The sequence below is a fragment of the Coffea eugenioides genome, unplaced genomic scaffold, assembly GCF_003713205.1.
Source record: "Coffea eugenioides isolate CCC68of unplaced genomic scaffold, Ceug_1.0 ScVebR1_2789;HRSCAF=3884, whole genome shotgun sequence".
Classification (NCBI taxonomy): Eukaryota; Viridiplantae; Streptophyta; class Magnoliopsida; order Gentianales; family Rubiaceae; genus Coffea; species Coffea eugenioides.
Window position 1 is genome coordinate 7,334 of NW_020863306.1, and position 13,707 is coordinate 21,040.

Genomic DNA, 13,707 nt, shown 5'->3' on the forward strand with positions numbered 1-13,707 from the left:
AGTACTTTGGAAGAGGTTTCCAACGGTACCAATTTTTCCAATTTTCGACATGTGGAATCTGAGATACGATTTTTTTCAAAATATCGTATCAAAACTGAAATTTTCTGAATTTCAAGGAAATGGAGTTTTTCAAGTATTCCTTATTCCTTCGATAATACTTGAACGTTTATGCTTGATTTCCAAGATAACAAAACTCGATTGCTCTTGTATATTAAGAAACTCCACTTGAACCTCGATTTACTAGTAATTGAGGTTCATTTTCATGAAATTTCCCCAGATTGTACTAGTGCACAATCTTCCTTGATAATTGGGATGTGTGAATCATAATTCACTATTAAATGCTCAGGCGCTCAAGAGGACCTTCCAGTGGATCTCACGGGAGACGCCTAAACCATCATTTGAACTCGCTACTTAAATCACTGTGAGTGTCAAGTGCATGAACTTGTTGTTAAGTGGTTATGTGTTTCTTATCCGTTATGTAAATTTGAAATTTTGAGACGAGGGTGTTTTTTATCGCACTCGTTCTCTTTCAAATGAAATTATATTCGAATTTTGCTATGTGAATTCGTATCCGACTTGTACATGGTAATGTGGATGTGATTTGTACTTGTGATTCGTATATGTGATCCGTATTTGTGATTCCTATTTGGAATTGTCGATTTGAGCGTTGCTCATCGACTTATATTCGTATTCGTATTCATATTCGGGGGACGCCCAAAACTCGTTGGCTAACTTTGTGAATCGAGCCAGCATGGGCTTGGTCGATAAGCTTAGCAAACCATGAGATATTCGTAGAGCATGATCTATTGGAGAGATCTTGCTCGGCATTACTCGTGCAGTATTGCCATGATATACTCGAGTATTATCAAAAACTTTGATGAGCGGGCCCGGTAAGGGGGTGTAACGGTGACGGGATTCGAAGAAAAGTGGTGTATCTACGGATTTGATACTTATGTGGTTGACGGAGTGTCAACGTGAGATGTGATCAAGACTTCGACTCGACTACGTGGAATTTAGCTCCTGAGAGCTACAGTATCCTTGAATTATTTCTGTTTATTTTTCCTATTCGAAATGTGAATTATTCGAATTTGATAGCCTTACCTACAATGTAATTGTTGTTGCTACTTGGATTATGTGTTTGCATGTGTGTTTTCTTGGCCTCACTGAGTATTGGCTCATCCTATTAGTTTGTTTTCCTTAACAGGTTGGATTGGAAGATTTTGGTAAAGCCGACTAGATTATACTTTTGATTGGAATCGGGGCTGTAAATGTGTAGTCGACTTTTAATGGTTGCATTTTGGAACTTGATGTATCTTTTGTGAACATGATGTAAGATTTAAATATTTAGTTAAGGAAGCGACTTTTCTTTATTTTGACTCATAGTATTTGGTATGTATCGTTAAGTTCGATTTGATTTGTCTTGAGTCCTGGCGAGAGTTGGGCAGGCGTCCCGCGGATACCCTTGGGTTCGCCCTTGGGAGAAGTGGGGGGCGTCACACCAATTATCACCCCAAACAACAAAAGACAGAATATCCAACAAAGATAGCAATCACAAATGCACATTCACAGTCACTGGTGATCCCCAACTCAACAATTAAAAGCAAACACGGGCCACCCAAGCCCAAATATGGTCAATAAAGCAACAGTTGCACTCCAAAACCAACAACCAGAAACTATTATCAATAACTGGAAACTAGCAAAGTCACGTCAATAAGCACAGGGACAACCCAATTCAGTCAGTCAACAAGCAAACTTGGGCCATCCACACTCTCAACAAATGCATTCTAAAATTTCAACAAATGCCTCCACCAGTCAAACCATAACAACTGCCCCAATAATATGCTAAATTCAGCAATAGAAGTGTAGAAAATTAGCAATAGCAACACAGTCACACGGTCTTGGCAATTGATCAAATATCCAACCAACTAGAGTTAACAAGTTCCAGATAAAATATTCCAATAATAGCACCTAAAGACTCAACAAATGCCCCCAGCAGTGAGCCTCAAGAAGTGAACAAGTCAAGCAATAGTAGTGGAAAACTCTGACATTAACAACTGAATCTCAAACCCCCAGCTTCCAAGCAGTCAACCAGTAGAGTCGAATTAATCTAGTGGAGTCAAAATACCCACAGAGTTGATGAAACAATTCCAACGGCTGGCCCAAAGTAATGAGAACTCCAACTCACAGTCAAAAGTAAACTCGGTCCAACTAAAATTCCAACAAATATCCCCAGAAATTTCAACAAATGCTATAGCAGATCAAAGCAGTAGTAAAGCAATAGCCCCAAGTATGTACTAATCCACCAGTTGGGAACCCCGGCCACTGAGGTCACCGACAATGGTCCCAAAATAGCAATATTAACCAATCACTAGGATGTCCCCTAACAATTAAACGAAATTCTACTACCCTCAACAAGCAAATCAAGCAGCACAGGCTCCCAATTCAACAAATAAGAGTAGGATTGATCAACTCAAAGTCCCAACAGAAAGCTCAATTGATTCCAATCATCAAACCCAGCAACATACATTCCAAATAAACAAGCGAGTGTTAAGGAAAGGAGGTACCACCACGTTGTGCGAAAGAGGGGGACGTGAGGTGAGAGCGTGTGCAGCGAGGTGGAGGCTGCTGCTGCGGAGGTGGCGTGCGGTTGAGCGAGGGAGATGAGCACGGAGCTGTGGTGGCTGCGAACGAGAGGCTATGGCTGGTGGTCGGCAGACAGTAGCGGGGGCAGCAACATAAAGAAGCGTGCAGTGGAGGTGAGCTGGGGACAGCGGAGCTCAGCAGAGCTAGAGGGAGATGGAAGGAAGCCGCGCAGTGGGCGGCGGATCGAGCTTCAGCGGCGAACAAGCTGGAGTGGAGGCGGCGTGGGTTGCTCAGCCACGGTCTCGCGAAGAGAGAGAGAGAGATGGGAGGGGCGCGAGGGAGATGGGCGGCGCTGCTGCGGTGAAATCGAGCTGGTGGTGGCGCAATATGGCGTGCGGCGGTGGAGCTTCGTGCGCAGAGCAGCTGGGTTGCGCGCGAGGTAGAACTCGGGTGGAGGTGGGCTACTCGCGCGGTGAGGGAGCGAGCTTCGGAGGAAGAGCAGCGGCGGCGCGCAACAGGCGGCAGCAATCGCGGCGTCGACGTGCGCAGAGAGAAGGAGGGCAATGGGGAAAGAAAGAAAGAAGAGGGAAGAAAGAAAGAAAAAGAAAGAAGAAAAGAAAAAAAAAAAGAAGGAAAAAGAAAAAAAAAAAAAGATTTTTGTTTTTTTTTTTAGGCTCCATTTGAGCTACGGTGAGAAATATTTTTTTCTTTTTTTTTTTTTTAATTTTGGAAACTAAAGCAACGGTGATAAGAAAAAATTTTTTTTTTTTTGAATCCTTACCTTTCCCGCTAACGTGACGCGGGCACGTCATGAGGGCAAGAGAGCTCTCTGACCGTGAGTTTTTCCTGCAACATGACGCGGGCGCGCCGAGTCAGATAGACCTCTATAACTCACCAAAAACGAAAATTTCAAACCCAAAACCAATCAAATTCAAGGAAAACATATTTAAACTATCACACGAAATCAAACAAATAATTAAAAGAAACAATTGGGTTGTCTCCTAATAAGTGCCTTTCTTTAATGTCTTTGGCTAGACATTATCATGTTTTGTTCATAGAGGATAAAATCTCGTGGCTCGTCTTAATGCTTCATCTTCAATGTAATCCTGGTAGCACTCATAGATGGAGTAATCTTTGAACACACTTCCATGGACTAGTTGATGGCGCCAAATAATCAAGCAGTGATCTCAATTCTTCATCCACTCCTCCATCAAGAGCACTCAACGGTTCAAGATATTTGACCATAGCTACTCTTAACTTATTTCTGCCATGAGACTCAAAAACTTCCGGTATAACAAAATCAATCTCATTAACAGAAATCATGGAGTAAGAGTTAAGAAAATGCGGGTTAGGGAATGGAGGTGGTGTCACCACATTTGATGATTCTTCACTGGATTCTTTCACTTGAATGGGTTGCGGTTGGGATTCCATTTCTTCCTTTTCGACTTCTTTTTCAACTGCATCTGTAGATTTCTCATTTTGACACTCTTGCATCTCCTCATCACTAGTCAAGCAAATTGCACTCTCATTTTCTTCTAGATCAACAATGGTTTTCGAGGGCAATTCTTCCATTTGAGAAGCCCATCGATTTATTCTGGATGTCAATAGACATAGTTGATCTGCCAGATAATTCATTGCATCCTTCATCATCTCATTTCTCATTTGTGTCTCCTGTTGGAATTTGTATGTATTAGTAGCTATTGGTTCAACTATTTCTTCAAAAGACATACCTGACATAGATGACGATTCTTGAGACTCATACTGCTGAAAATTCATGGGCCCCGTTGTATAATTATAATTGGAGTTATCCCACCATCCTTGATCATACCCGTTTGGATTAGGGTTATACCACGTTTGAGACCAGGGTGAAAAATCTCCATAATTGTTGAGTGGGACACTCAGATTATCTTGATATTCGGGGCACATACCGGTTGAATGATCCCTGGCATAACAAATTTTACAGGTTGCAGCAGCCATTCTTTTTCTAAAAGAGTTTAGTGCCTCTCAGTTTGCAGACTTAGCGAAAAAACTAGTCCCATCGCCTTTCCCGGAAAGAAAATCCAGTATTTCACCAAAATACGAAATGTTAGAAGCCATAAACTATATCAAAAAAAAAAAGAGAAAAATAAATAAAAATGAAAACAAAATGAACTCAAAAGGAAACAAATTAATCTGACACCAGTCCCCGGCAACGGCGCCAAAAATTGACAGGGTGTCAGCCTGTGCAATAATAAAACCTGCTCAAACTAAAAGTAATTTCTGTAGATAGCGGTAAGCAGGGTCGAATCCACAGGGACTGGAGTAATTGTTCCTTTTCAAATTCACAGTGACAAGAGGGGTGTTTTTATATCAGGGGTGACAATTCAACTAAAAGTAAAATAATAAAAATAAAATAGCCAACTAGAAATTTAAAAAAAACAATTTACTAAAATCAAAGGATTTAGCCAAGGAATAACTTCAGCAATGATTCACCTAATTGATCATCGAAACAAGGGCAATTCCAATTATTCATCAATAAATAGCCAACTATTTATATCAGGGGTGACAATTCAACTAAAAGTAAAATAATAAAAATAAAATAGCCAACTAGAAATTTAAAAAAACAATTTACTAAAATCAAAGGATTTAGCCAAGGAATAACTTCAGCAATGATTCACCTAATTGATCATCGAAACAAGGGCAATTCCAATTATTCATCAATAAATAGGTTATAACTACCAAACAAGCGATGGCAGTCAACCCCTCCTTACTGTGTCGGTGATTAAGGTACGCCCGTTAATCACTGCTCTAATTAGGAAATAATCCTAGGTACGCCCGTAAGATTTAATTCCCCAATTGCCTTACGTATTATAGGAGCCCTATTCTAACCAAATAACACACTACCAGGGTTATTTTAGGCTAGCCCGCGTATCCCCCTGACACGAAGTCAATCATGCCAGTTGTCACTATTTTAGAGCAATTAAACAATTACGGATTTAATGCCCTAATTGACAATAGATTATTAAATCAACTAATTATCCGGATCCAAGACAATTAATTAATTAAACAACCATAAATACTGCAATCAGGAAATATGCAAATACCAATAAATAAGAGAAAAAATAAAATTAAATCGATCTCACAATTTCAGGCGAGCCAAAGCCTCCGTTGTTCCCTGACTAGACAAAGGGATTTATTTCATCCCTTGTCTACTCCTATCGAAAAGAAAAGAAAAGTAACAACTCCAGATGAAAGGAAAAGTCAAAAGCTCCTCCATCCAAGTAGTGCTCCTGACTTGCGCAGGAGCAACTACTAAAAGACGGAAAACGGCTAAGTCAAAGTGTAAAGCCACGAATCCCTAAAGTAGTGCTAATTCCCTCTTTTTACATACGAGAATCGAAAATTAAGCCAAAAGCCCACAAGAGAAAAGTCAACAAAAGCAATCCAAAAGTGACCCTTCTCTGCGGCGGCCCACCAGCAAGAAGAAAACCCTCCAGCCGTCCTAGCCTTTGCGGTAATTACCAAATTGGGTTCCAGTGTTCCTTTTCCAAAAATGCCCCTGGGATAAGCTCTATTACTTGGACTCTTTTCTTGTTAAATTGGCACTTGTTATCATATTTTCGTTCTACTCCCTGAGATAAATGTAAAATATCAAAAGTGGTAGAATCTAACAATTAATCCACATTAGGTCAGATAATAGGAAAAATTAATAATAAAATAAATGATAAAATTGCAACCTATCAGGCAGCTTCCACACCACATTAAAAAAATAAAAAATGCAAGCTTTAGTTGGGGAAGCGCCTGAGTACCTATGAAGCTGGGGTTGACAATTGGATATCCAGCACTTAAAACAGTCTTTACATTGGATGGTTTGGCGTTTTGATGATCTGTAGGTTGTTTGGAACATAAATGGTTCAAGGAGTCGAGGAAGGAATTAGCAAACTTTGTTTTCTTTTTTTTCCTTTTTCAATTTAAAAAGGGTAATTTAGGATATTTGAAAAAATTTTTATTCAGACATTAAAAGTCAGGGAGGTTTGTGCAATTTTAAAAATTCGAGACGAGCAACATGAAATTCTTAGAAACCACAAGGAAGGTTCTGAAGTTATTCCCTAATAATAAGCTTGTGGTCTGTACTTATTAGTAGGGTGACAAATTTTATTCAATGTAGTATGGGGCAGGGTCAGAGCTATTAACATTGGAGGGTGGGTAATTGCTCCCTCAAATTTTTAAAATTTCCTTTTATACCTTACAATTATTGTCAATTGTATTTTTATTTAGTTATAGTTTAACAGTTTGTACCCTCTCAAACTACAGAAATTGTGTTTTGCACCCCCACAAACAAAATAATAGTGGGTACTTACTAAAATTTAAATTAATCAAAACCCCATTATAACAAGAAACAAGTGAAGCAAAATCCAAAAAAATATGAAAGAAGATAATACATGTATAAAAAGTCAAATGATATGATATTAGATTGAAAGTAATATTAAAGGGATAGCCAATTATATTTATTGTATTGAAGAGATAAAAGAGCTAATTATGGGGAAAGAAGAACAAAGAAAAATACACGTAGAACATTTCTACATTACAAAAGATTTCTCAGAATATTTCTTTCTTTGCTAAATTTGAATTATGTTATACTGTTACTTCTTTATTTGGTTGATTTATTAACTCACTCTCTGATGATTTGTAATTGTATAACTTATTTGGGTATTAAATACACTGCAATTTAATACTCACTGATTATGCATATAATTTTGTAAAACACAAATACTGGTTATTCAACTAACTAATAAAACAAGAAGAAATGCTAATTCTAATTTTGGTTTTCAAGAAAACATTTCTTAGTCGCATTATGCTAACTATCAATTAGTAGTACAATATATTACCCATCATATAAGAAATTAGGCGTTTTCGCATCTTGTAGTTGTCCATACCATCAAGATAGTTGTTTTGAGCCTTGACCAATTCCAACTGCCATCAATATTGTTGGCTCTCAATCCAATCCTTATATTGCCCAACAATAAACAATTGTCCCTCGTGATTTTGGTCATGACTCCACCATTTTGGTCGTGACTCCGCCATGCTTTGTTTCACTTACGAGTTATAAGGGAGGAAACAAAGAAAGGAAATATGAAAAAAATTTCTCATCCTTTTGTTTTTTATGTATGCATACGTACAATCGTGCCATTCCTTGGAAATTTGCTCATTCCATACTATTGTGCTATTTTCTCTGAAATTTTCAACAATCATGCGAGCAATAAGAAACTATTTCTAAATAAATGGCACTATCAAAGATATATTGACTTATATATTATAATCATGATGAATCTACAAGGAAGATTACTTGACAAAGAAACGTTGGGGATGAATAATTTTATCTGAACGACTTTTTTAGTGGCATATATTATGTCTTGCACACAGGCAATTAAAATTTGAATATGGAAGTTGAAGATTAATACCTAATTACCCCGTGTGCTTTTGAATTAAAAGGATGAAAATTTTGTTTCCAAGAATGGCATTTACACAAGGAGGCGTCACCTAATATTTACATCCGGCTACAATATTTCAGTTTTACTCTAATAGTATCTCGTGGCATTCTTTTAGAGCAAAACTAGAGAAAGTATTTTTTTTATATATATAAACTATCATCATTCATTAAATCTGTACTAATAATAGAAATTACATCAACTATACACAGATACAAATAGATTTGAAGAACAAAATTAGATACTACAGATGTGAAAAGTCAAGAGAATATTATACGGTGAAATTCAGAAAATCTTTAAAAGATAAAGGGCTTGTAGTCCCATGATCATCTATCTATGCTTCCAATTGCACCACTTACTTTCTCCTAAATCTGCTAATAAACTGATTCAAATCCAAATGTTAATGTGAAATCTGACAAGATTAATTAAGGAATCTCAATTTGACAATAGAATCTGAGAAAATTTAGATCAATAAGAGAAATATAAACTAACAAAACTCTCATTAGAAATTCTTAGAAAAGAAGAGACTTCGTTAGAAAACTCTACGAGAGAAAGTGTATGTTTCTTGTTATAAATGTTTCACGCAACTTGATAATTTGACTCTCATTTATTATAACAGCCTGATGTGTCTTGCGTATTGGTGTAGTGTGAACATTACTATGGATGCAAAGTTTGATTCGGTAGAGCTAATATAATACATGCGTGGATCGAAATCAAGGACATTATACCATTAGTCAACTATCCAAACTTATTACTAATTAGCGTACAGGTTTGGTGTAGTTGGCAGGCTACCTCTAATATTATATTGTCTGCGACTTTGTCTCCTGAAGATAATCGAGACGGGATCAAATAAAAGTTATTATATCAGGGTTAAGAACTATTTCCAATTATTTACCAAACTAGGTTTTCAAGATTACCAGTGATATGACTTATACTATACTATTTCTTTTTTCTTTTTCTTTTGCATTGGAGAGCTAAAATCCATAATGATGTAACCAAACTCTTAGAGTCAGAATCAACTAATTAAAAAAAAATATTCAAAGTTCCAAAAACTCTAATACATGTCAAAGTTACACAAGATTTTTTTTCCATCTCTTTCCACACCTTTTCCACCTCCAATTGGCAGGCATGGTATTTGAACCTTGAATCTAACAGTAGAAAAGATTTTGAGTGCAGTGAGTAGACTAATCTCACAAACAATCGATCAAAACAAGATTCTTCAGTGGTAAGCCTTCAAGTAATTGATGAAATAAGCAGCAGATCTCACAAGATCTTTCTCAAGAAACAAAATTTTAAAGAGTTTTTCCTGTAGTTTAATTTTTAGTAACAAGTAATAGCATATTTTACGAACACAAGGCGTTTGAAGAAGGGAAAGACATTGAACTAAAGTAATTACGTGCAATAAACCATGAAAATTAGGGGCTGAAATTAGAAAACGATTCTTTCGAAGGAAGACAAAAGTATGCGTTAATCCTTAACAGGACACTGACAGCGATTTAGAATAACACTATGCTGCGAAGGATGTCCAAATTTAGTTCCCCACAATTATTAACTTGGCTCATATTTTGCCCCTACCTCTTTTCATAGTCCCTCTGATAGCAAAGATGAATTATCCTCCAACTCAAATCATCAAATATTATAATGCATCTTGAACAAAAAAGGGATCAACTTGTTCCCAAAATTCTTCTCTCTACCTCTCATCTCCTCCAACTTCTCTCTACTTCTTATTCTCTTCTCAAATTGCCTTCTTTTCCACATTCCATTTTTACCTTCTTTTTTAAATAAAGTCTCACCTATGATTTCTTATTGAGGTTCTCTATTTCTCTAAAAAAATTCCTAGTCAGATTTTTCTAGTCCCCTAGGAGTTCTTAGTGCAAGTAGTTCTTTTTCTTTTTTGTTATTAGATTTAAATTTATTTCAAATTTTTTTATCAGATCTGGAATTCATTTGGACCTTGAGTCTATATCAATAAATCTCATCATCATTATTCGAACTTATTAAAGCAGTTGATTAGTAGATTTAATGATTATTGCAGTGATTTAACTTATTAGAAAACGTTTTCAAATTTCTTGTCTTTTTCAAATCTATTTGTAATTTTTCATTTTAGATCTGTTATTTCTTGCATTTTATCCTACCATTAGTGAAAATTTCTGTGATGTAAAATAAATTATGCTAGACAATTTTCAACAATTTCTTTAATGAAATTCACTTTTTATGCAAAAAAAAAGTTGTTCCCAAAAGATCAATCTGAGGCTAACAACAAAATCAATCATTCAAGATATTCATAAATAGAAGTAAACTTACTCAAGTAGAAATCTTGTAGGCATGTGTCTTGGCATATTAGTAGAATTTTTAGGTGCTTTCATCAGTTACAGGTTCTAGGTATTTACCTAAAATATACATATATATATCATAACTATTTTGTTAGGTGTCTTTAAGTGACAAATTGGGATTGAATGTCTCTATTTAGGCCTCAAGGGTCCAAATTGGTTCAGCCCATGTGGCCCTCTAGTTCGACCAATTGATGCTAAGAATCAGCCACGGTACTTTCAAGTTTAGTTGTATGTTCGACAACTCTGTCCCATGCTACAGCATTAATGTTTATGTCATTAAACAAACCAATTGATTATTTAGTACATACACAGAATTGTTGTTCCTATACTCAATTCACCTTTTTCAAGTTTACTAAATATCTTAGGTGAGCTGACGTGGTTTCTTCATGCGTGGATTGATGAAGAAAATGATCTACCAACATCCTCACTACAACTTGATCAGTAATCTATGCAAGTGTATTGCCCACTTGCTAGAAGATTTCAAGTATTCACGTATATAGTAATCCTCAAATAAATCAATGTATCTTATTAAGACGGTAGGAAATTAAGCTATCTTTTGATCTATTCAAATTTTGTACCGGTCTTAATGCTATTAATTATGTCCTTGGATAAGTGATGTTTGCTGAACTTCTTATCTAGCATCTTATTCTATTCGTACATTTCCTTTTGTTTGATCTTCCACGGATATGAATGATTCAAATTTCAACGTATATCAAGTTGTTGAAAAGCTTGCTATATGTGCCCTGCTATAAATTCTTATCATCCTTGATTTTTTTATTCCACGCGCTTGGTAAAATACAAATAATGGACATGGTTAAATCTCAAGAAAACTTAAATAGATCATAGGTAAAAAGAATTCTAAAAACTTATATTTCATCTTCCTTTACTAGATGGTCTTGGTTGTCAGAAAATAATGTGCATCGAAAACTTGAGGGATATGGGGTTCAAGTTTCAATCCTCAATATAAATTTTGGACAATGTATATATGTATGTATACATTTATATACATGTATATGTGTGTGCAAACTGTATATGTATCATGCATGCAATAGCTCAATTATCAGCATTCCATTGCTGCCGTCCTTTCTGCCTTGTGGCTTGTACATTCTAAATTGATGTACCAAAATCCAGCATGCGTCCATCGATCCCGCAACCAGATGAGTTTATACTTAAGCTTTGCGACATTATGCTAATGTTCATTATCTTTTCCACTAAAAGAGGTTAGAAATTGCTGGACTTAAAAATTTCAAATCTTAATGGTGTTGATGCTTTGTTTAAACTCCTTTCGTAAGCTAATTCTGACTTAGACTTTGTCTTAATTCTTTGATACTTGTAGCTTTCTCTTAACAACTCAGCGATAAGAAGTTTCAACACAACTACCGATTAGGTTTTGGAAAATTGCACCATCTCTTGCTATAAATAGCTATCATCATTAACTTGTGTTCTCACAAGCATAGCTAACATAAGATATCGGAGATGGCTAAATCTCAATTTAGCTGCGCAACCTTCTTTGCCCTGCTCATCTGCTTCCTCCTCCTCGTACCAAATAGTAAGTTGTAGCTAGTCTTTAGTAAGAGAGTTTACACTTCCATAGTCTTAAATGGTGAACACATGCATAGAATGGCGTATATTTGTACATTCCCAAAGTTTTAATTATTTGTCTCTACCTCTCTCTTAGTTAGAGAACTTCGAGTACAACAAACAGAAATGGTTGTCACTAGCAATGAATTAGAATAGTTATAAGTGTGTATCATGTATATGTACACTCACAATCAAAATTTTATGAACTAATTTGTATTACATATGCGCCGTATGCTTTTCAATAAATGTTTTTGCTTAAAGTTTTGCCCTGTATTCTGCTTTTGAATTTTCTCTCTCGCTTTCTAATTTCTCGTGACATGTAATTATACTGCAAATATACATGTATAGTGTTGTGAATAACAATACATGTGGCATAAAAATAGAAAATGGGATAAAGATTGACACAAAAAATGACATAGAGGAACTATGCCCTATAATACTAACAAACACCTATCCCTTAGGTGGACGGGCTAGATCCCTGATATATACCATACACTTTGGACTAACTCTAATGTTTTGCTCTCTCTTTTGCTTTGTTTCATGCAGAGATGCCAATGGCTGAAGCTACATTTTGCAAGAGGCCTGCCAAGAACTGGTCCGGGGATTGTTCCTCTGACAGGTGCTACAATTATTGCAAGTACACAGAGCATGTTTACTCCGGAGAATGTATTTGGACTGGCAGTGGTCAGCATCGTTATCATGCTTGCTACTGTGTCTACAACTGTTGAAAGCCTACTATTTTCTGCAATTTGCACCGTACTTTGTATTCAAATAAAGGCGAACAATTCACTAGAATTGCATATGTGCCGCCAATAGTTGTTTTTTTTTTTCAAATTAAATTTTGGTCTTTTATTGGAAAAGCAAAATAAACACAGGAGGGGGACATGGACCTTACCTCCAAATAATACCAAGAAGCAAATGCTAGAGAAGGAGTAGGGAAGTATTCCCTTTACATCATTTGCTCTTACATTTTCTAATTGAAGGCAGGCCTATTTTATCTAACCGAAACGCTCCACGAGATGTCATAGGGAGGTCTAAAAACTGAAGATACGTTGTATCGAAACCTTGATCACACCCCACGTTAGATAAACAATCAGCAACTTGATTAGTTTCTCGAAAGCAATGAAAAAATTCAACAAAATTAGACGATAACCTTAGAAGGTGCTTAACCTCTGTAAGAACACTCCATGGACAACTAGATATCTGTTTTAGGAAATGAACAAGAACCAAAGAATCCACTTCAATGTGCAAGTTAATATAACCACGAGAAAGACACAGCTTAACCCCAAAGAGAAGAGTGCGCGTCTCAGCTTGAATGCTGGTTCCATTTCCAAAAAATGGGGAAAAAGCGAGCAGGAAATTGCCTTCATCATCACGCAAAATCCCACCGCCACCTGCCCTCCCTGGGTTACCTCTTGAGCAGCCATCAGTATTAAGTTTAAATACACCCAAAGGTGGCCGACACCACCTTACAATCTTAAATGAAGCTGTCCGATTAAGAGAAGAGAGCGAAGAACAAAACTGCATCCATGTTGAGGAAAGGAACGGGTGCTCAGGGAATTGCAACCTAAAGAGGTTTTTCACCTCTTCAAAAACAAACTCACAAATAGCAACATGAGAAAGAATTTTCCCTTCGAAACGTGCTAAATTTCTGGATTTCCAAATATTCCAGCAAATCAGAGAAGGTATAATAAAATGTACAAATGCAAGAAAACCATTCCTGCTTGCGCTATACCACCAAC

At 36.5% G+C, this 13,707-nt stretch overlaps 1 protein-coding gene across 1 annotated transcript; it reads left to right on the forward strand.

Annotated features, from left to right (window-relative positions):
- The first annotated feature begins 11,854 nt into the window (after positions 1-11,854).
- On the forward strand, positions 11,855-12,709 carry LOC113757159 (defensin-like protein 18). Its single transcript, XM_027300570.1, has 2 exons — positions 11,855-11,933; positions 12,512-12,709. Exons 1-2 carry the CDS (start codon positions 11,861-11,863, stop codon positions 12,691-12,693), a joined length of 255 nt encoding a protein of 84 aa, XP_027156371.1. The 5' UTR covers positions 11,855-11,860; the 3' UTR covers positions 12,694-12,709.
- Positions 12,710-13,707: the final 998 nt, after the last annotated feature.